Below are 23,172 nucleotides of genomic sequence, written 5' to 3'. Positions count from 1 at the left end.
GGTAAGATTACACTCCCTCCCCTCAAAGTAGTGGGGACAGGCTCTTGGATAACACTTACCAACTCTTGGTAAGTTGACCACTTGCCTTGCACCAGGTATGGAAGAAGAAAAGGGAGATGAAGGAAGAGAGGGATGGGTGAAAGAGTAAAATGCTTATTTACATTTGTCTGCAAATTGGCAAAAAGATGCTGCATTTGCTTCTGAAAGCATCTTGAAAGGAATGAAACCAGGTGAGAGAGAAGACCATGTGGAAAGAGCAAGCATTCTTTGAGAAAAATTCTGCAGAATGAAGCTTAGCAGGGTAATGGGCGCTATTATCACATCCAAGGGATACAGAAACTGTGCAGCTGAAGTGAGTATTACTGCAAGTTTCTTTAACTTCTGCAGTGCTGTCTGGTGACCAACATACTGTGTATGCAACATGCTGATTGAAAGATATGTTGTTATCACAGTGCAATAGCCAGAAATCCTAAAGTACAACCAAGGACAGCAAAACATGATACCAGCCTTTCTAAATCATTCAGAATAGATGTTCTGTCTCCTTTATCAAGTATATATTATACATCAGTATTCTATATTGCACCATAACCAGCTGCACTGGGATATCCTTCAATACTGCATTCATTACAGAGCAAATAGATAAATACATCTAGTTGGGCATTAATAAAGTTCAAATCCTATTAGGGCAAGTAACCCAACAATTTTAGTGCCAGCAATGCTTCAAAGTTTCAAAGTTTCTGCCTTTTTTTTTTTCCTCTAAAGAATAAACATCTTATCTTACTTCTGTCCTAAGACAAGGCTTATTCTCCATTATACATGGTAACAAGTGACCAAGACCAGAGAACAAGGAGTCATGAGTCCTAAATTCTGAATTTAGCTGTTCTATTAACTTATTACATGGTTAATAAAAAAAACCAATTTTCTTTACAAAGTTTACTTCTTGTTAAAGATGGGCATTAGGTATTGGTACATCTTGTCTGCCCCCTAAAGATGCTGGGAGAATGAATTCATTAGCTTGTTTATAAAACATCATGGTCTACTTAAAAGATGCCATAAAACTGACAGGTAAAAAAGGAAAAAAAGTATCACTAAGATTCACAGATAAATGAAGAGGTAGTAGAGTGTGAAAGCACAAATATGTGCTCATGTTGATCAGTCATAGGATCATAAATCAGCCACATTTCATCAGTACTAAAGGTTTGTCCCTGAGATTTAGATGTTGCTTGAAATCTAACAGGACTTCACATCCCAGGCTGTCCCAGTAACTGACAACGACAATTCTGAGCTAACTTTACACAACAGGTGACCTGACACACAGACGTTTCTGTGAGAGACTTCAGATGAGTTACTCAACTTTTTACCTGAGAGGGTATGAAATGATATGCAAAATAGTCATTACACTGAAGAAACTTTGGTCTATAGCACTTGCATGTCCTAAAGCCCCCAAGCTGTGGTACAGCTACATATCTAATTACAGCAAATCCAGTACATAAAGGGTTGTACTGCCGACTTCTTCCTCTTCTGAGTTTTGGCTCGGCCAGCTGCTGTGTCTCTATCACTGTTCTGCACTGAACAGATGCTTCTTGTTTCTTGCTGAGTTGAAGAACAAGCTGGTTTCCCTTTTCAGATCCTGCTATCTCTTTAGTCTCCCAGAATAGGATTCTTGCTACTAATCAGTGCATGGCAAGTATGATGGGAGCAACAGAGATTCACTCTGAACTGAGAAGAGTCATATGAACTGGTCACCCATACAGCATCAATGAAATAGAGACGGGAGCACAGAGGGGAAAGAGATATGATCTTTCATAGAATCATAGAATGGTAGGGTTGGAAGGGACCTTTAGAGATCATCTAGTCCAAACTCCCTGCAGAAGCAGGTACACCTAGATCAGGTCACATAGGAACATGTCCAGGTGGGTTCTGAACACCTCCAAAGAAGGAGACTCCACACCCTCCCTGGGCAGTCTGTTCCACTGCTTCCTCACCCTCAAAGTGAAATAGTTTTTTCTTATATTGAAGTGGAACTTTTTGTGTTCCAGCTTAATCCCATTACTCCTTGTCCTGTTGCTAGATACAACAGAAAAAAGGGATGCCCCAACCTCCTGACACCCACCATTTAGATATTTGTAAATATTAATAAGATCCCACCTCTGTCTCCTCTTTTCTAGACTAAACAGCCCCAGTTCCCGCAGCCTTTCCTCATAGGAAAGATGTTCCAGTCCCCTGATCATCTTGGTGGCCCCGTGCTGGACTCTGTCCTTCTTGAGCCTCAGCTCAAGAGCCCAGAACTGGACACAGGACTCCAGGTGAGGCCTCATCAGGGCAGAGTGGAGGGGGAGAAGAATCTCACTTGACCTGCTAGCCACACTCTTGATGCATCCTTTCAACAGCATCTCAGAGTGATTCCTTGGATTTGTTGGTTGGTGATGCTCATTACACTCTTCTTTTAGAAAGTGTTGATGAAATATGTGATAGAAGGGATGTAAACTCTTCAGTCAGTTTTCAGAGCAACATTAAATCCATATACCTCAATTTTATCAGTGAGCTCAGCACCACGTGTTATTCTCCTCACCATACCAGTCTCACACCAGAGGATTTCCTGACATGGTGCCAATACAAGCTCAGCTGCTATAGAGATGGGTGGCTCCGGTCCTAATACTAACCGGGAACAATACCTCTTTGCAGAAATCACAGCCCTGCCACTGAGACTGTATTATTTTAAGCCCTGCATAGATCAATAGGATTTCCAATTACTCAACTAAAATGATGGAACTGGCAGGAAATTATTCATGTTTGATGTACTGTGAAAGAGACAATTCTGATCAAGCTGTCACTGTCCTGGGTTCAGCTGTGCTTTTCTATTCACTCAATTCCATCTCATCAACAGTTACTGCCCACTAACTGATTTTTCAGGCACTGGTATGAATAATAGTATTTCCACTCTGGTGAATAGAAATAAACAAGAATACTATGTCAGAGACACCTTCACAATCCAAGCTCAGATCTCAGGAGAGTCTTTCAATACATGTTAGGATATGGAGAGAATTCAAATCTTCTAGCAGAATGTAATTACACTCAGCAAAATGTTATAGCAGTAATGTGTTCTAGCAAAGTGCTTATGTAAAGGCTTGTGATCATAACAGACAAGCACAGAGAAACTACATTATGCTAAGAATGACACTTTCAAATTTGAAAATCTCCAAGCACATGTAAAACTTTTATATGAGCAACAGAGAATATGCATAAAAACCCATTTGCCTGAAGTTCACGTTATTCTCCAAACAGGAAAGGCATTTGCTGTAAACTACAGGGGACCAGTTTCCAGTCTTTGCAAACCAGGGTATCAGAGAACAAAAATGTCTTCCCCATGCCTATTTCTGTTGACTAAAAATAAGTCAGTACCTTTGCTCAAAGAATAGTTCTTCCTCTTGACACTAACACACTGCCTTGTGTTTAGTGACATGCCATGGCAGACATTTTGGGTGAAAAAGATTACCCAAAGTTTCCAGAAATGTAGAAACTAAAAAGAACTAGTTCAAAAGCCCACAAACATGGTAGAACAGCTGTAGATAGTTCTCTGCCAGGTACTCAATGTCCTTCAGGTGGCTTACGTACCATCTACAGTAGGGGTACTATACTTTGGATTCATTGGTCTAATCCTGAGAACATGTCCTTGGAGTAACCGAATAATTTTAAAATCCATAAAAATCATACAGTTTCAGGAAGTGTGGTGGCACAGTGTCTGCCAAATACTCAGTTTTTCAAACAAATAATGCAAGAATTATGGTCCAGTCACAGAAGAAATGTCAAAAGATGTGAATGGGGAGGGAAAAAAAACAACATCGAAACCACAATCAACCGTACCTTTGTCCCCTAAAGCATCTTAAGAATTTCCTCTACACCAAAGACTGGGAAAACAGCCTTAAACAGTTTTCAGTTTAATCCATTTTTCTTATTCACGATCTTTGCTTTCACAGCTATTATGGGTCAAACCCTGCTGTCATTCAACACTAATGAAACCAACAGAATGTGCACACTTACATGAGTGTTGAGTTGCTCACAAAGTGTTTAGCCACAATGACCTCCTCCTAGTTGAGCACTAAGGAGACCTCAAACCACCTCCAGCCACCTAGACTGTCAGCAGTTGAATGGGCTGTCTGTGGTACTACTATACCAGCACAGTTCTCCCCTCTGCAGAATGGGCAATGCTTGAAGGTGTACTTTGGGGTGAAATTTCCTCACATCCTACTGTTTTAGAAAACAAAAAGTCAAACTGCAAAATCCCATGGTCAGCCTCCTTCTTCTCCCCTCCTTACCACATGTGATGAAACTTTAGAGAAAACTTGGAGAACCTCAATTGACTACAAAGCCATTTATACAGGAAGCTGATTACCTTGACCAAGCACAGGTCATTCATTCTGTCCCATCACCCATCATGCTTTGCTGAGATGATTTAAAATTGGCTAATATGTCTGGCCACCAGAAAAACATCAATGCTGCTTCCCTTCCCCTGGGACGTTTACACTCATCAGAATTATTATGAGCAAAAGAAGTGCCACAGCACAGGTTTCTATTCTGATTTAAATCAGAGCATCAATCTTAGAAAGGACATATTTCATAATAAAAGAAGGAAAGTGAGAACACTGATTGAATAGTCTGTCTTTGACAATGGAATGCATTATTACAGCCACAAAGTACAGTCTTTGGAAACTAAAAATGAGGATAAAAATCAGCTTCAGAAGCCTAATGAAATCCTTTGAATATAATTTTTTCCTGTTGTGATCACATGAAAATCTTGAAAATGGAAACACAGCAAATACCACTTTTAGTTATTTATACTGCAAACACAATGGTGAATGACACCTGTAACCTTTCCATTTCTTATAGCTTCTCTGTAAATAGCTGGATCAGTATTAACCTGGCACTCCAAAGACTTCAGCTCTGCCTCATATAGCACTTGTGAGGCCTGAGTCCACAAATGCTGTAAAGACTTTCAGGAAATAAAATAACCAGGCATTAGAAAGGACAACATTAGATAACATTTTGTCAAACACAGATGGGGCAACAACATTATAGATACTCTGCTAAAGAACTAAGACAAGAGTTGTGAGTAAATTTATAGAGACTTATTTACTTAAGCCTTCTTTTAAACCCATAAATTGAAGCCTATGAGTTCTTAAAGTACATTGTAGGTAGCTTGCCAAAAGCTTTTCATTAAATGCTCTTGATAAACTGATGGGTTATAAGTTGCCTGCTGAAACTAGAGACAGCCTAAAATATAAGCACATCAAGTAATTTTCGTTAGTTCTACAGCATCCACTCAATAACAGCATGAATAACATCAGGGATCAAGTATCACAATCATAATTTATTCCTTCTGTATCTGCTACCCATAAACAACTCAGATTGTGCTCTGGTTTAGACAATATTCTGAACAAAATGAGCTCAAAACAGTGTCAGAAGAGATTTATTTTCTTAATAAGAAAGTTATTTTACTGTAGAACAATCGGACATGTTTGCCCAGCTCTATACATAATATCAGCCAGGCTAGAAAGCTTTTCCCTGACTTCAGGATCCTGCGAGTATAACTAAAACCATCACAAAACACTGTCTGGGCAGTTGGGATTTATCTGGCTACCTACATTCTTACCAGGCCAAGTAACTATCAAGATTCTTTCTTTAACTAGTGCCTACATATTGCTCTGACATAGTAAGATGCTTCTTAAGGGCAGGTTTGAGCTTTCTGTTTTACCAATATATTCAGAAGAATGAAGCAGGGCGACTGCCAGAGTCCACATGCTGCCTTCCCACAATACACATGCTGCAAGGGGTCAAGCAGGAAAAATGTGCAAGGAAAGAAAACCGGTATGAAGGACAATGACTCAACTTCCCTGCATGTTAAGAACTGCATGAAAACTGTCGATATGAGCTGGAAAAAGAATAAAACTAGGAAAAAGTGAGGTTTAGCAAATCTTTGCAGCAGCTGTTACGGCGGTTCCGTGTTGCCCTATTCATAACTCTATCTGTGATTTTACTCAGAGAGGAGCTGATCCCAGGATAAAAGAGAGGCGAGAGAGCAGTGCAAACTGGCAATACTGGCTGCCAGTATTGATGCCAGTTCAGATGCACACACTGCATCTCCAGATAGTGATTTGGAGAAACAGTGTGTGCATCAACAGCATGGCTATATCTCACACTGTTGTTCAGCCAGTGATGAAACTCAGGAAGAGTTATTGAGCCAGTGTGCAAAGATGAGAAAAGCCTGGTAATATATAACTAGGGTTTATTACAGCATATCATGGTGAACAGAAGTTAATTTAAACTCAGCCAGGATCATGCCATGCTTCTCTGGTTCATCCAGATACTCACTGCCAAGAAAAGGCAATTAGAAATCAGCCATGATCCAGACTGTGTATACTCTCATGAGCTTTAAAAAAGGAAAGAATAATAAGGAACAAAGCTGTTCTTCTGAGGACTGGCAGACTCATGCTTATGCTGGATTTGTTAGCATAGAAGTCTCATTTATCAGCCGTACATCACAGCTGATGAGGAGACATGCACCTTAAACAGCTTTGAGTTTCAACAGTAAAAATTACTTTTGCCATCTTTTTTTTCCTTTGTCAGAATCTTCCCAAACAGATTCACAAACTGAAGATCCAGACATATGTACCAATATTGAACAAGACCATACCAACTAGTTGAAGTGGTTGGCTGGCTGTCCTCACATTTTTTAACATGGTACAGTAGTCTGGGTACTCACATTGTCTGAAGCGATCAATGACAGGAAGGCATACAGACTGCCTCACTTGTAACAAATTTGCTTAGATGAGAATCTGGGGGACAGTACATGCAGAACATGACTTGTGTTCTTTACAATCAGCTTAAATCAGGCTCTCATTCACATTTGTACCATTAAGCTACCTGTTTTACATTTGGCAGTGCATAGATGTAATACGTCCATGCTGGGACCTCACAGGTTGTATGAATGCCAAAGCTGTTTCCCCGCTTCCTTGCTTTTTGACAGCAGTACTTCTTAGCAACACTTCTCTGAAACCTACTGTGCTCTACCTCTCATACAAAAACAGACTATAAAAATACTAAAAAGTAGTGAAAAACAACTGTGTACTAGCACGAATCAGAGCAACCTGAAAGCATCTGAATTTACCCAGCTGAGTACATTCACCCGGTCAACAGCAGTGCAGCTTTTCTGTGAGCCATCCTTCAAATCCAGAATTCCACCTTTACCTGCTGTTACCTTCAGCTACCTTTTAAAATGATGAACATATTTAGTAACCTTGTATCTCTCTCCACATCATGAAGCTCTTGGACATACTCAGGTTCATGGTCACTCCATGAAAACAGTTTCAGATACCACACTCTTCACAGCATTAGGAGATTTTTTCAAACTGCTGTGCCGAAAATCCCCATATATTCCAAAAGAATAAGCAAAGTAAGTAGTCTTTGGTCTCCTGTGCAGCCCAGACTTGAGGAGTTCACAGTTCTCACAACATGAACTCTGCAGCCAGCAATGAGTAAAGAAAGACTGGAAAATGCAGTGCATCATCTTCTCCATTCATGCCTCCTGGAATGAAAGATGCCTGCTTGTCCTCTGAACAACTCAAAAAATGATTAATAAATATTATGACCTCATAGGGTTTCCCTGCCTGGATACCGAAACAGCAAAACCAGCAAAACAACAGAAAAAGTGAACCATTCCTTTATCAACACAGAGATTATGTCCATGTAACTACAGCAAAAACAAGCATTTGAGGCCTGGAGAAGAGGAACTGCAAGGCTTGTTGAAATAAAGAAAAGCTTGAGGTAACTGTTTTGTCCAGCCTAATTAGACTAGCCAAGGACTCACAAAATCTATACCAATTCTTTAGTTTGAGGTTGCTTTCCTTCTCCCTACAATCCTGTATCACCTGAGAAGCCATCGTGTTCCCCCGGCTCATGGAGAGCTGTGTTTTATGTTGTAATTTGCTAGAACAGTGATTATGTGCAAGTGGGAGAATTTCACAAGCAAAATGTCTTGTCAGTGAAAATAGCAGCTTTACTCCTACATTCACTTAACAGCAGGAGGCAGAAAGTGTCCTGCGGTTTTTGAATTATTGCTGAAACGAACTCCAGATGCCTGCAGAAAGACTGCTAAATATATATCTAATTGCCAGTTTCTTTGTCTCAGCCCCGCTGCTAAACAACCTTCAAACAACAGCATTTGATACATTTTGAATTCTTTATTAGCACCTTTATGCAGAATTAAATGGCACTTGTGCGAAGCTGGAGCACAACAGTATGCCAACGCTTCATAAGCGACGTCTTTGGAAGCCTGTCTTGGGTATTTGCCTTCCTGTGTGGGGGGGACGTTTTCTTATAAATTACAGTCTTCCTGTTACATTACATGCACACCAGTTTTATACCTCTCAGTTTTTATGCTAGAAAAAATTTGCATATTTATGTAATATTAATCAGGCAGCAAATCTTGCTATTTTGAATATTCAGCAAAGGAGAGCAAAACTATGCTTCCTGGCCTGCTGCCACTCTAATGACTCATCTTCGCTGACATGCAAGCTAATGGGGGTGAAGATTTAGAATTGTTGTTTCATGGAGAGAAACGGATTTAGGAAAGACAAGCTTGTATGTCCTTTGCTTCATCCCTGCTAACCTTGACTTCCACATGAAGCGCCCGTGGTACAGCTGAGAACTGTGAAACTAGGCTCTCTGATTATAGGGATATGTAATGGTAATCATTAGGAGTACATACATCAAGCCTTTGGTCTGTAAACAAACTCGTCTTAAAACTCAAAGATCATATACACTACACTATAAACCATCTGCATGTTCAAATAAATTAATAAATGTGTTCTTCTGTTAATTAAGAGAGAAGATAGGTAGAGGAATTACCATCTGTGACACAGGAGCACACAGCACACTGTCAGTTGCTGCACTCTTGTAATACACAATCCCTCTGCCTTCGTGAGTCTACGCTGATCTTTTCCATCCCAGCAGCAGGTTACAGTCATGGCTGTAACCTGCTGCCCTTCCAATATTCAGTAATAAGGGAGCCAACATCAAGAACAGAAGCTACTGTGCATCCCTCTTCCCTACATTTAATTGCTTCAATGTTTACCCTGCTTTCAGTACACTGGGCCAGTGCTGCTCTATAGAGTAGGATTCAGACAAGGTTCAATCTGAGGTGGCTTGGAAGTGTTGCTTTTGCCTAACATATATGGGAATGGATGGACACATCTGGAACAACAGGACGAAATGCCACAGCTTTAAAGCAGGGCTCAAGTTTTAACACTGGCAAGATAACTTATCACTGTGCTGGTAATTTCTTCCAGAACTCTGTCAGTCAGACAGCATGGTGTGTGTGTGTGTGTATTATGGTCACTTACACAGATCTCAGCTCTATGACGCCTGATTCCCACTAGCCATGTCAATCCTGAATTTATAGTTTGTCTAGTTCTAGCAGGGGCTTCCTGCACAGTGTGACACTTGGCTACAACACTTCACAGAAATCACTTGAGACAGCAGGAATCTTCAGTTTCTGAGCTTCAGTTACAGTTATAAACACAGTGTTATTTTAAACACTTCAGGTTGAAAGTGTGGAGTTTACAGAACCTTACTACCATAATAAGAATGTAAAGGATGGGAAAATCTGGACTTTGCTGATTTTCAGATGACTCCAGAGAAAAGGCATATTGGGCAGCTGCTTCTAGTTGAATATGTGAAGATTAATGATCTCCATCAAAACTGTGCACTCTGGACAAGATTAATCTGCTCTTTGTTGGCTATTCAGCAAAGCAAGCAGACAGCAGTGTAAATTTTGTGTTTGAATAACAAAAAAATTCAAGTCAGCAGTTCCTTCTTTGCCATTTAAAATAATAAAGAGCAAGATTTAAATGGTGGAGTCACAGCTGAACACATAAGGCAGCTCGCAGAATCACAGGATGGCTGAGGTTGGAAGGGATCTCTGGATGTCATCCTGCTCAACTGCCCTGATCAACTTCTGTAACCTGTAGCAGGCTGCCCAGGACCATGTCCAGATGGTTTATGAGCAGTTCCAAGGACGGAGGCTTCACAATCTCTCTGGGAAACCTGTGTCAGTGCTTGGTCATCCTCACAATGAAAAAGTGTTTCAGATGGAACCTCCTCTGCATCAATTCATGCTCATTGCCTTTGGTCCTGGCCCTGGTCACTGCTGAAAATAATCTGTCTCAGTGTTTTTTATACTCTCATGTATTTATATATACTGATAATATCCATCCTGAGCTTTCTCTTCTCTGTGCTAAACAGTCCTACTTGTCTCAGCCTTTCCTCATGTGAGAGGTGCTCAAGTCCTTTAATCAATCTCTGTAATCCTTTCCTGGACACTAGCTTTGTATCTCTCTGGTACTGGGGGGCTCAGAACTGAACACAGTATTCCAGGTGTGGCCTCACTGGTGCTGAGCAGAGGGCAAGGATTCACTTCCTCAACCTGCTGACAACACCTGTGCTACTGCAACCCAGGACACCATCAGCCTTCTTTGCTGCAAGGGCACAGTGCTGGCTCATGTTCAACCTAGTGTCCCCAGGGATCCCCAATTCTTTTTACACAAAGTTGCTATCCAGCTGGTCAGGCCCCAGCATATACTGGTGAAGGATTTTGCACTACCCTTTGCTGAACTTCATGAGGTTCCTGTTGGCCCGGTGCTCCAGCCTGTTGGGGTTCCTTCCCTCTGGATGGCTGCACAACCCTCTGGTGTATCAGCCACTCCTCACAGGTTGGAACATCAGCAAACTTGCTGAGAGTGCACTCTGCTACATCATTCAGATCATTAATGATGTTGAATGAGACTGGACCAATTTGACCCTTGGGGAACACTGCTAGTTACTGGTCCTCAACTAGACTGCACTGATCCTCCCACTGATCATCACCCTCTGGATCTGTCTGCTCAGACAGTTTTCAATCCACTTCACTGTTTGCTCATCTCTCCCATATGTTATCAGCGTCTCTCTCAGGATCTTCTGGGAGATAGGGCTGAAAGCCTTACTGAAGTCAAGGTAGGTGACATCCACCACTCTCTTCTCATCTCCCAAGACATAAGTATGACTTCTCCTTTGCTTTTCCCTTTGTGAATGCAACCAGTCATCATTTCACTGAGTTGTCCCTGAAAGAGTCATATACTGCAGTCTCCAGAGACAGAACTGTAGTGGTGGAATTGAGTCCTACCTCCATTTCTTTGTATAAACCAGAATGCAACTAGCAGAGGAAATCCTACAAGTAGAAATGCTGATATTTTTCCCATTTGAGACCAGCAAGTAGAAAAATTAACTTAGATTATTTACAGAAATTCAGCGAATTAGCTTCAAGTTAGCTTCAAGAAAGAACTGATGTAAGGGAAGCAAAGCTGTTTAAGAAACAATCAATTGCTCCTTGGAAAAAATAACAAGCAAACTGCAAACACGCAGTTTGTCCATCTATCCATTTTCTGGTTTTTTTGTCATGGTCCTTCACCAACTCACAGCACAGTAGGGACCAGGCATTATTACAGTATCTTTGGACTCATTAAATGCTAAATGAGACTTCTACATTATATTGTTAAGCAGAGCTGATCCTTGGTCTTGTCCTGTTTGCAGTAACAAAACTCCAAAGAGATATAATTATCATAGAATCATAGAATGGTAGGGGTTGGAAGGGACCTTATCTAGTCCAACTCCCCTGCAGAAGCAGGGTCACCTAGATCAGGTTGCATAGGAACATGTCCAGGCGGGTCTTGAAGACCTCCAAGGAAGGAGACTCCACAACCCCTCTGGGCAGCCTGTGCCACCACTCCATCACCCTCACAGTGAAATAGGTTTTTCTTATCTTTAAGTGGGACTTTTTGTGTTCCAGCTTCATCCCATTACCCCTTGTCCTGTTGCTAGCTACTATAGAAAAAAGGGATGCACCAACCTCCTGACACCCACCCTTTAGATATTTATAAATGTTAATAAGATCTGCCCTTAGTCTCCTCTTCTCCAGACTAAACAGCCCCAGTTCCCACAGCCTTTCCTCATATGAAAGATGTTCCAGTTCATCTTGGTTCCTGATCATCTTGGTGGCCCTGCGCTGGACTCTCTCCAGAAAATTATAGAAGATTTTAAACGAAAACTGGTAGAGAGGTTGATATTGGCAGCTGTAAATCTTCTGCATGATTAAATAAGGAGCTTGCTGGTAATCTCTCTAAATAAAACTCTGCAAAGGGTAACATTTAAAGCATTCTTGGTGCTTCACAGAAACAAAACTGTCACTGTTATGTTCTGATGCAATGACAGATCCCTCTTGCTCTCACAGGGATACAGAGATTTGTGCTAGTTCTGTTCATACCAGAAAAAGGAAGGATCCAGAACACAAAAGAATGAGGCCAATGCCACCTTCTGGCTCTCCTAACATATACATAGCACAGGTTATACAGAAATTTGCATGGATTTCAACACTGAAGTACATCTGTTTCCTAACTAGTCAGTTGCCTTTTGAATGTTGAAGAACCTAGCTAAAGAATCAAACATCTATGTCCCGTTTGTGTGCATGCATATGTGTGTACCTAGAAGAGACAGTAAGTGCACATGCAAGCAGCTGGCTTTGTCTGGGAAGAAATGAGACTACAGTAAGACCCAAACTACCTTATAGAGCTGAACTACCTTAAACACAGCTTCCGCAGAACTGCCAAATCAAATGGGTGGAAAAGAAGTAGCCCACAGTATTGCATTCTGCATGCCATTAACATCCTTATGCCAATTTCAGCAAGACAGACTTTCCTTATCTTATTGTATTTTCCTTTAAGCTGAATATGTTAATAAAGTGTGCACCAAAAGCTAATGAGAAGATCCTAGCTTCAAGCTTAGCCTCTGCTCAGTGTCTTCAATGACAAGTACTTTACTTCTCCTTGAACTTCGTGCCAACACAGGTGACCAGTTGGAACTGTGTGTGGTCTCCAACCCATTTCTACTTTAAAGCCAGCAGAAGCCCCGTATGTTTCTTGTCTAGTACAGTAAATGCAATGGCACTCTAGCAAATAGGGTATATCAGCACCTAGTTACGTCTGAAACTGTTCTTGGTGCTTTGCAAAACAGAGTTAATGTCAATGAATGATGTTCAATTACAACATAGTTATTTCCAAGCTTGTTTGATCCTGAGCATTTGAGGAAAACGATGTGCTTACTCACCATAAGGGATATATGCCAAGCCTACTGACAATGAAGACAATGGCAAATGTAAGGAACAGAAGGTCACTCAGTTTTTGAAACTTGCAATAGTTTGCCATTTTGGCAGCCTGCAAAAGAAAGAAATATCTATTTACTTCTGTTAGGACAACTGGGTTCTCTTCTATTGCATGTAAGTTGTAAGAAGAAGAAATAATTTTTTAATGAAATTGCTAACTTTTTCATTGGGCCACCTCACAATAACCTCATAACTCCTCTTCATCAAGCAACTGGAAAATGTCTTCTCAGAAAAAACCAAAACCCAGGATGCATAAAACCAGAGTACATCTCTCACGTCTTCTTTCCCCATTCAACTTCCTTCCTATGAAATCCCACAATTTCAGAATCACAAAACTACTCTAAACCTTTTCTTGAACTCCACTGTGTTTATGCTGTCCTCATCCCCAATCTGTTTACCTATGTCTCACACCTTTCCAGTATGCTCCACTTGCTTTTTTAGCATCCACTCGTCTTTCATGTATCCCATGCTCTTTGACCTTCTACTGTTCGCTATATATAAATTAATATGAAATCCTCTACTATGCCCCATATCCTATGTTCTTCTTTCTGGCCTATACAGAACAGTTTCCACCTCAAAGATTTTACCACTCCCCATCAGATCTATTCCCACAGCTCCTTCCCCCTCTCTCTCCAACTTTTTTTTCCAACTTGTTGCCGTATGCCTATTTTTACGTGCTTCTCATTTGTCTTCATGCACTCTTCTGACTTCTCCTCAGTGAAGGAGTAACTAGTTACTAAATGGTGACGGGGACTCTTGCATTCTGTCTGATTTTTTTGGCATGAACACAGTGAGTCAAATCTGAACTTTTGGATGCTATCTAACTTTTGCAACATTTCCACTCCAGACCTAAATATAAAGGATATTTCTCACTAGTAGAAAACAAGTTAGGAAGCTCATAAAACATTAGGAAAGCTACCAGTGCTGCAAAGAAAACATAATACTTCTGAATCAGCCCTTTATTCTAGTGGACACAAATGGATTTCCTAGCAGTTTGCACTCAGAGACTGTTTCAAGGAAAAGTGAACACTTCAGTGACAACATGCAAAGCAGAAGCATTACTAACACCATGATTTTCAGATGATTGAAAGTTCTTATAGGAAATTTGGATGTATTTCCATGGCAGTGGTCTAAAAAACCTGGTTTCACAGTGCATGGAGCTGATTCTGCAACAGCAACTTGTAGTAGTCTCATGGCATTTCTCAAGAACAGTATAGCTGTTTCATCATCAGTTCTCAACAAATTCACAAATGACATTGATAAAGAAGGACTACAACAAAGGGGAAAAAGTATGTTGTTGAAAGGATTCTAGTTGAACTGTCAGCTGTGAGGCTCATACAACAGAAGCATACCAAACTGGCAACTATTCACACCCACACGCTGGCATAAAAACGGCCACAGTGTTTGTTAGTTGAAGCTGAGAAGTCTCAAGGTCCCCAAATAGGTGGGATTTTAAGTGCTTCAGAAGGTTAGATCTGAGTGTTTCCAACCCACAAGTGGCTCTGCGGTGCAAAGATATCCAAGACCCCATGAACAACTTAGCTGGGATTCCGAAAACTGCCTCTCAGTAGCCTAGATTTCTATTTAAGCTAATGTAACGGCATCCTAGGCAAGCAAATTACTCTACAATTGGTCTGTTCTGCCATGGCTAGGCTGCCTTGAGTATGCAAGATAGCTTTTAGTGAAATCTAAGAAAACAGACATGTATTCATGAAAATCCTAATCCTACCATGACTCTTCTATACCTGCAGATGCCTTAAGACCTATGGAAAAAACCTCACCTCCAGTATTCCTACCAATATATACTACTTTCTGCCATGAGAATAAAAAAAATTTGCATTCCAGCTTTCCACTGGACATGTTTTGTTATGAAATGGTAGGTGGAAAGAGTCTAGGGGGCCTCTGGAAATAGGTTTTCCCTTTTACACATGCATATGTTAAACAGGTCAGGTGTACAACTGATCCACCATGGCAAGATACATAACCAGCTTCTTTTGCAGTTTGATTATTTTCTTCCTCTGCACTGACTTTCTCCTCAGTAATGTCAATAGTGTGTAGGAGTCCATCCTCTCTCATAGAGCATGAGGGCTGTAACCCAGAGCTCTAGCAGATGAAAGTCTGTTGAGTGAGTCATAATGGCCCTCCTAGTAAACGCTGCTCAGGGCTTGTGATTCTCTTTATTACACTTTTGAGTAGCTTTAGTATTTCCAGTCAGAACAGACTGAATGAACTGGCTAGAAAGATCATGGGGAACTGTATTTGTTGAATGTTTGTAAATCATGTGAGAATATTAGCAATTTCTCTTTGTCTTAGCTAGTGAATGAACAGAGGAATTGAGCAAAAACATGTATCTCATCATGTTCAAGACAAGGTTTTAGATATCCTATTATCACTGCTCTCCAGTGGTGTTTTTTATAGCTCCACAGACACTGGTCTAATGTGGAATGAACAACTTCAAGTATGTCCTTCTGGTGACGAGAAATGAGGAATGAAGAAAGTTGGGTGAACCCACATCTATTAACATGGATTTACAGGCATTGCTAAAGCAGAAAAAAAGTTGTAAAGACGTAATTTTTTCTAACAGAAAAAATTAAGATTCTCTGTTGCTTTCTATCTCAGGTGGTCTGGTGCCTTCTAGATTAAAAAAATATTTTAAAGTAAAACCCAATTTACAGCACTATCGAATCACAATGGCAGGATTTTGATTTTGCAATAGGTGACTCACACAGTGAGACTATATTCTTGCATAATAGGATCCTTGCAACTACATTAATCAAAAATAACTTCAGAAAAAACCCCTGTTATTAACTTTGGTTTAATCTGGAGAGTTCACAGACAGTTCGATCCCAGCACCATCAAGAGCTGTCTAAAAGCTGATGCAGATACAGAATGACAACATCACTAAATGGCTGCTATGGAAGTTACAGATCATCTTGACTGAAAAGAATTTAAATCATCCTTTCTTCACCAAAGCCAACTGCTTAACACTTCCATTCAGATGTAGAAGTACAGGAACCTGGAAAATCTTGAGGACCAGAGGTCAACTCACTGCCCATGTGCAAACAGGCACTAAATCCTCCAGCACCCTCTGCCTAGAAAAGCACAGCAGAAACAAATCATGACACCTTGATCCTTTTGCAGTCCTCTTACCCCACACACCACGCCAGAGGTGTCAAGATTTAGAAGTTTCTATCCCACAGTCATCATTTGCCAGATTTTACAACTTTGAGATTTTGACTTTACCAGATTATCTTTTAAATCTGTGTGTGACCCTCCTTTGAATGTAACACATTACTAACCTTTGCTGTGTACCAGCAACTTATCAAGGGATAAACCAGACTGAAATAACAATCATGTACTGCTACAAGTGTAACATATTTCAGCAAGGAAATAAACTATATTAATCACCATTACCATCTGTAACTGGAGTCTGCTTAGGAAATACTTGTCCTGCACGGCAAACAGATTCTATCTACTGACATGTTTGCTCTCCCAATAGTGAATACCATGTACAGACACCGATGATATATATATTATCTCACCTCTAGGACAACATCAGCCGCATCATGGAGACATAAGGTCAAGGTTCCCACTCGTGTCAAATTGGTTACATATGAGAAGGTTATCAGGGTGACTGTTACAATGTGATGTGTAAACATGATGCCAAAATCCTAGAGCAGCAAAAAGCAGGGGAAAAAAAAATAAAACAATGAAGCAAACAGTGAGATTCAGTACTCTTGTACAAAAATGGATGGATGCTTTTTAAACCCAGCATTATGGTTATGTTACATAAAGATTCTGCTATGTATGTGTATTAAATACCCTGCTATATATTTAACTTAGACTGAATAACAGAATCACTTTATGTTAACAAAATGAAAAAAAATATTATTGAAAGCTAGGCAATAGCTACACTTCTCAGTTCATAGCCATTTAACCTGATGAATAAACATTTGTAGCTGAAGTTACTTTGAAAAAGCGTACGTACATGCAAACCAAATTAGGCCATATTTTTAATACACCAAGCAACACAGAATATGCAAAACAATGCACCATTCAAAAGAGCTCAAATGGCTACAAAGGAACATGAGATACATTTCCATTGCACTGTTTTCAGCAGTCACCTGCCAAGCACAACTGAGAGTTTTCACAGAGCTGAGAATCCCAGTTCCAGCTTTTTTTTTGATTGTATTTAATGAAGCTGCTTTCTCTTCACACTGTAAGACTGTAAGAAAAAGTCTGGGATCTGGTGCAGCTCCTCCTACTCAGATCTAATCTTCTGCATCCCAAATGACATAGGTTATCTGGTCTCCAGATCAGTAATTACTTAGCTAGCAAGTAACTGTTACTATTGCAAAATGCCAGGAGCAGTGAAGCTCCTGTAACATCACATTTCCAGATATGTGCCAAGGGGCAGGTACAGGAGAGGGAGCAACTGTCTGACTGGCCTAGACTCCCAGACTGATTACTGAGAGAACAGAATGCACAGAGATGAGACTACTCTTGGCAAGGTACCTTGTCAGTCAAAAAGAAGACTTGTTGGAGTTTGCTGGACTATCTGCACAGCTTTCAGAAAGTGATATCACAGCCCTGAAGAAAGTATCACAGGCCTTATTTGAGCGTGGAGTTTCTCTGTTCATTGAGTGCAAAGTAACTACCACAGCGTTCAGCAGGTCTAGTGGCTCTCATACAGGGCTGTCTGAAGGGAGAGAGGTCCAGGCAGTCAGAAGCAGCAGCTCCTCCAGGCAGCCTGCTCATCAAGCACCTTGGGAGATGAGATTTGACAGCTCTCATGGGCCAGTCCTGTAGCAGGCATGTAGCAGGCACCACTGTTTTCAAGGACATGCAGTGCCATTACCTTACAGTATCAGCACTTGGTCTCACTGCAATGTACACCTGCAGTCTGTGAAAAAACCTGCAGCTTGAGCAGTCTTCCTAACTGAAGAGGGACAGGACCTGCTCACAGCATATCACTTTATGTTTAATGCTATCAGGTGCTACAAGGTCTCATTTCCTCCACATATTAATCAATGGGTATTATCAGTATTTCTAACACAAATGTGAGGGGTAAGAAAAAAAAAAGACTGAAAGCAGAGAACCATATCCTACTTTGGTCTACATCCAGCATTTCTCAGACAGGTTATATGGTCCCCAGCAGCACAATCAAATACATTCAGCAGTAACATTAAGCCATTGCTTTAAACCCATTTTCTTAAAGCAGACTGAACCAAATGAGAATTAAAGGTTGTTTCCCTTTCTAATGATCTTAAGGGAACATAGAGGTATGAGATCTTAATCCTCTCAGTAACTACAAAACCAAACACAGGGACTGGTTTACCATACCACAATCAAAACAGTGAAGCACCCACCTTATTCCCTGGGATCAGAAGTAAACTACTAGCACTGCCATAAGGCCATATTACAGCCTAGCTTTTTACCTGCTTCAGTGAAGCCACATCTTAAATACTGTGTTCAGTTCTGGGCCCCTCACTACAAGGACAGTGAGCTTCTGGAGTGTGTCCAGAGATGGGCAACGAAGCTGGTAAAGGGTCTAGAGAACAAGTCTCATGAGGAGCAGCTGAGAGAGCTGGAGGGGAGGAGAGGCTGAGGGGAGACATGATCACTCTCTACAACTACCTGTAGTGAGGTGGAGGTCGATCTCTTCTTTCCAGTAATGAATGACAAGACACAAAGACATGGATTTAAGTTGCACCAGGGAAGGTTTAGATTGGACATTGGGAAAAACTTTTTTACTGAGAAGATTATTAAGTATTGGAACAGGCTGCCCAGGGAGGTGGTGGAGTCACCATCCCTGGAGATATTTAAAAGCCATGTACCTGAGGTGCTGAGGAACATGGTTTAGTAGTGGGCTTGGCAGCGTGAAGTGAGGAGTTGGACTTGATGATCTTAAAGGTCTTTTTCAATCAAAATAATTAATCCTATGATTCTATGAGGTGCTGAGGGATACGGTTTAGCTTAGTGGTGGGCCTGACAATGTGAGTTTAGCAGTTGGACTCAATGATCTTCAAGGTCTTTTCCAACTGTAGTGATTCTGTGAAATGCTATGGCACCATTCTTTATTTTCCTTCTAAGTGCAATTACGTTAGCACACAGACAGGCCAAATAGAAAATCTCCTCTCTTTTTATAGCTGACACATTCATATTCTACAAATACGACATTTTTAGTCCCTCTTGGGACCTCTTCAAGGCACTTCTGACAATATGGATTACTCTTAAGCAGCCCTAATGCTCTTGGGCAGCAGTCTTCTCACAGAAGTCTACTCACAGAAATGCTGTTCAAGGAACTTCTCTAATAATGTTTCTTAAAAGAGATAGTTACCTGACTGGCAGCTCTGAAACAGAGATGCTGGACTGACCTACTGAAAAGTGTTAGAAAAAACAGTAGTGGTGATATAACTAAGACTATTTTTTTTATTCTGGTCCTCTCTTTCATATTTGTGACATTCTTTATGTTAGTAATTAATACTGTGTTTTGAAGATACCACCTGTTAGATTTTACTTATAATTAGTTTAATCATAAGTAATAGAATTACATGTAATGAATGCATAGAAACTGACGGTACCAATCCCTATAATGTCAAGTGGTACTTGCAGTCTCAGCTTACTCAAGCAGTTTCACCTACACACAGCAGAAGAGCAGCTATACAGGAGTGGGCTTTTCCTTTTTAAAAAATATATTTCAAATGGTATGCATGTGTTGTTGTTGAGCAAGCAATATTCACTCAAAGGCGTGGAGGGTCTAAGTAATGCACGTACAGAGACATACAGGGGCAACACAGTACAACCACCAGAGTTGACTCGAAGCCACCCTTCCTTTGCTAGCTACCTCCTTATATGCTGCTTCTGCCCATGAGATCACCCAGGGCCCAATTGATTAACTTGCAGCACCTGTTTCTGAAGTAGCATGCCAGCTGCATTAACTTATCCCTACCATCTTTATTCAAGCTGGCTGGTCCAAGCTACGTCTGTGCCTACATGCATGTTCATGCAAGAAGCATTTATTTACAGCAGATCTGTAGTCTCCAGTTGTAACTGCTGAAAGATGTTATGTGTCTGTGTCATGAAAATACCTGTCTAATAATAAGGGAAAGAACCTACTCCTGACACCATCAGTGGGAAGAACACAAGGCAGACAAAGACACTCCGTGGGTCTCAACTTGTAGACAAAGCCCTCTGGAATCAAGGCTTCTTTTACCCATGTTTGTTTAACATGTCACATTCACTGACTAAACTGCCAAGTGTCTATGGAAGCATGAAGGGCAAAATATCACCTTCATTAGTCGCTCCAGCTTCCAGAAATGGGATATGTTATAGATAAACATTGAAAGGGAGTATCAACCAGCTAAAGGTTTCAACCATTACAATTCTAGTAAAGGTGTGCAAAGTGTACACAAATCTGAATTCTTTTCCACTGAAAGAAATCAGCTCTATGACTTTATATTTCAGAGTCTGAAGAAAGAGATCTAAGATCTAGATTTAGTGAAATGTAGCATGGCTTCTAGAATAAAAAAGGAATATTACAGAAAATTAGCAGCTACAGATTATTTTATTTTCAGAATGAGTGAGCTGTTATTTTTTAAAAAAATCCACAAAGACACACAAGCTCTAGGAATTGCCAAATGCCTGGCACTAAAAGGTATGAAGACACTCCTAGACCTTCTACAAACCTATTCAAACACCAAGCAGAAATTTGATACATTCCTTTAAATGTAACTGTCAAATATTTTTCTATCAAGCAATACTTCAGGTATTAAGAAAGCTTATAGATAAGTCTCACTGCTTTTAAGTCTCATCAAGGGCTTGTGAGAATTCCCTGATTTTTTGTTTTTCTCTGTATATTACAAAGGAGTAGTTCCAGAAGCTGGACAGAGACGACAAAAAACCAAATCATGCTAGGTTTTAGTCTTTGAAAATGAAACCTCTTAAGTGTAGAACATCATTACAGCAACAAAGTAGATATTTATAAAATAAACAACACACCATTACAAAACCATAAAAGCTAACCTACTCAGTTTGCTGCCCTAATGCCAATAGTAGGCAACAGCCTAAATAGTTGGTTTGAATCTCTTCAGCCAGGCAAAAATAATCTAGTGGAATTTATAACACCTAAATAAAGATAAGTAAGTATATGATAGTCAGCAAACCAGTTGGAAGTAATTTTAAAGTCATAAATTTGCTATTACAGAAAAATAAAATGGAGATGGAAAACAGCAAGTACGTTTCTCCTGAGCTACAGTAAGTAAAAGACCAGTGCTGGAGTTAGGCCAGTGTTGAGTGCTGATGCTTTCAGAGACTAGCTACTGCACCTCACTGGCTACATAAAAGCAGTTTTCTGAATTCCTGAGGCTGACAGAGTGCTTTTGATCATCCCAGACAGCAACACAGCCACAGCTGAATTTAAAATATCTAAAATGATAACCAAGGCTTAGATAAAAGTATTCCTCTCACTAGAACATGAAAACATCAGACTTCTCAGCCTAAGAACTGTTAATCTGCTCTGTATAAGCTGTCATGCACTATTACAAATGTCTAATATTAGCTGGCAAATTTACTGCTTCTTCCAGTTAAACAGAGCCTTATTTCATATAGGCAATGCTTCAACATGTTGCATATTGGGCACAATAAGAGGCTTCGACATTTTATGAACTAAACCTGCTCTTTAGAAGAGAACTATTGTAGTGCTACAAGAGCTGGTGTCTCTGTCAGGCTTGTACTACTTTTTTATCAATTACTGTAAGCTATCAGCTAATATTTTTGAACTCATGTGTTTCCTTGACAGCTTGCACTGGCCCCTGGCCACAGAACATTTTTACTGTGTGACACCAGCACACAGCTGCATTTTTCCAGTCTGCTCTTCCTAGTTGGCAATTTTGCTTACACTACAAAAAGAACTGTCTCCACAGTCCAAACTGGTCAGTGATCTAATAGGTTATTTATAAATATGGCATCTCTGCTGTCTTCTGCAGGGTACTTGTAATGAAAGGTTTTTGACTTGCTGCCATCACACTGCAGATGCTGTGATCCTGTGCTCTTCCAGACACTGGGTGTTCCCAGACACACAGACACATTGGGGACTGCTTTGATCTAGTGCTCTGGGTTCAAGCACTGCAAATCTGTGGCAGGTGTGTCACATTGCTGTTAGCAATCCACTTCCCCACCTCTACCTCCAGTTCTATTTCTACAGTAGACTGCTGCAAAGACTTTCTGATAACAAGTCATTTATATACTAACAAGAAACAGACTTTCAAAAGATTGTTTACTTGCACTTGCACTATGGACCAGATCAGGCTTTAGCTCTGTGCTCATCTTACCAATGGGAACAAACTCACCAAGTCATGAGGAAAAAAAATACAGTATTTGCTCATGAGATGTACCAAATGAGAAAGGTATTACTGACTCTCCCTATTGCCCTTTTCAGAAGTGTACTTCAGTGCTGAGCCTAGATGCTCATCAGGTAGCCTCCAATTACTTTTTACATGAGCAAATTCAGGAGTAAATTAAATATTCTTTAAAGATGCATTATACTGTAAATTTGCAGTACCGTTGCAATTGTGATGCTGTTACATTTTCCTCTTCCTCGAGAGGCAACAAAGAAAATAAAATATAACCAATGGCACAGTGCAGAGGGATGAAGATGAATGCAGGGAGACTGAGTAGACAGAATACATTTCTGCAGCAATAACTTGAACAGCTCAGGAGTGTTACTGCAGAGGTTGGTTTTGGTTGATATATTGACAAATGGCTACTCAGCATTGCTGGCACCTACGGCTCACATATATTAGTCAATGTTACTCTTAATTTAAATTCATCTCAACTACCATACAGCTCTGTTGAGCACTGTTTTTTCTGCATCTGTTTTTTGAAACAGTGAAGTTGTATTCATTTCAAGCTCATGTTCAACAGAA

General features: G+C 40.4%; 1 protein-coding gene across 2 annotated transcripts in view; it reads right to left on the bottom strand.

Annotated features, from left to right (window-relative positions):
- The window catches only part of CERS6 (ceramide synthase 6), a 126,949-nt gene that overhangs the window by 6,973 nt on the left and 96,804 nt on the right, over nucleotides 1-23,172 (bottom strand). For both annotated transcript variants that reach the window (XM_062004886.1, XM_062004888.1), the window contains exons 7-8: nucleotides 16,789-16,917; nucleotides 13,192-13,298 (exon numbers count right to left, since the gene is read on the bottom strand). In XM_062004886.1, coding sequence (XP_061860870.1) covers nucleotides 13,192-13,298; nucleotides 16,789-16,917 — 236 coding nt within the window. The remainder of the gene's footprint in view (nucleotides 1-13,191; nucleotides 13,299-16,788; nucleotides 16,918-23,172) is intronic.

This window comes from Colius striatus, chromosome 11 (assembly GCF_028858725.1).
Source record: "Colius striatus isolate bColStr4 chromosome 11, bColStr4.1.hap1, whole genome shotgun sequence".
In the NCBI taxonomy this organism is placed as follows: domain Eukaryota; kingdom Metazoa; phylum Chordata; class Aves; order Coliiformes; family Coliidae; genus Colius; species Colius striatus.
Note: the sequence above shows the minus strand (reverse complement) of the source record. Positions and strands in the feature narration are given on the sequence as shown.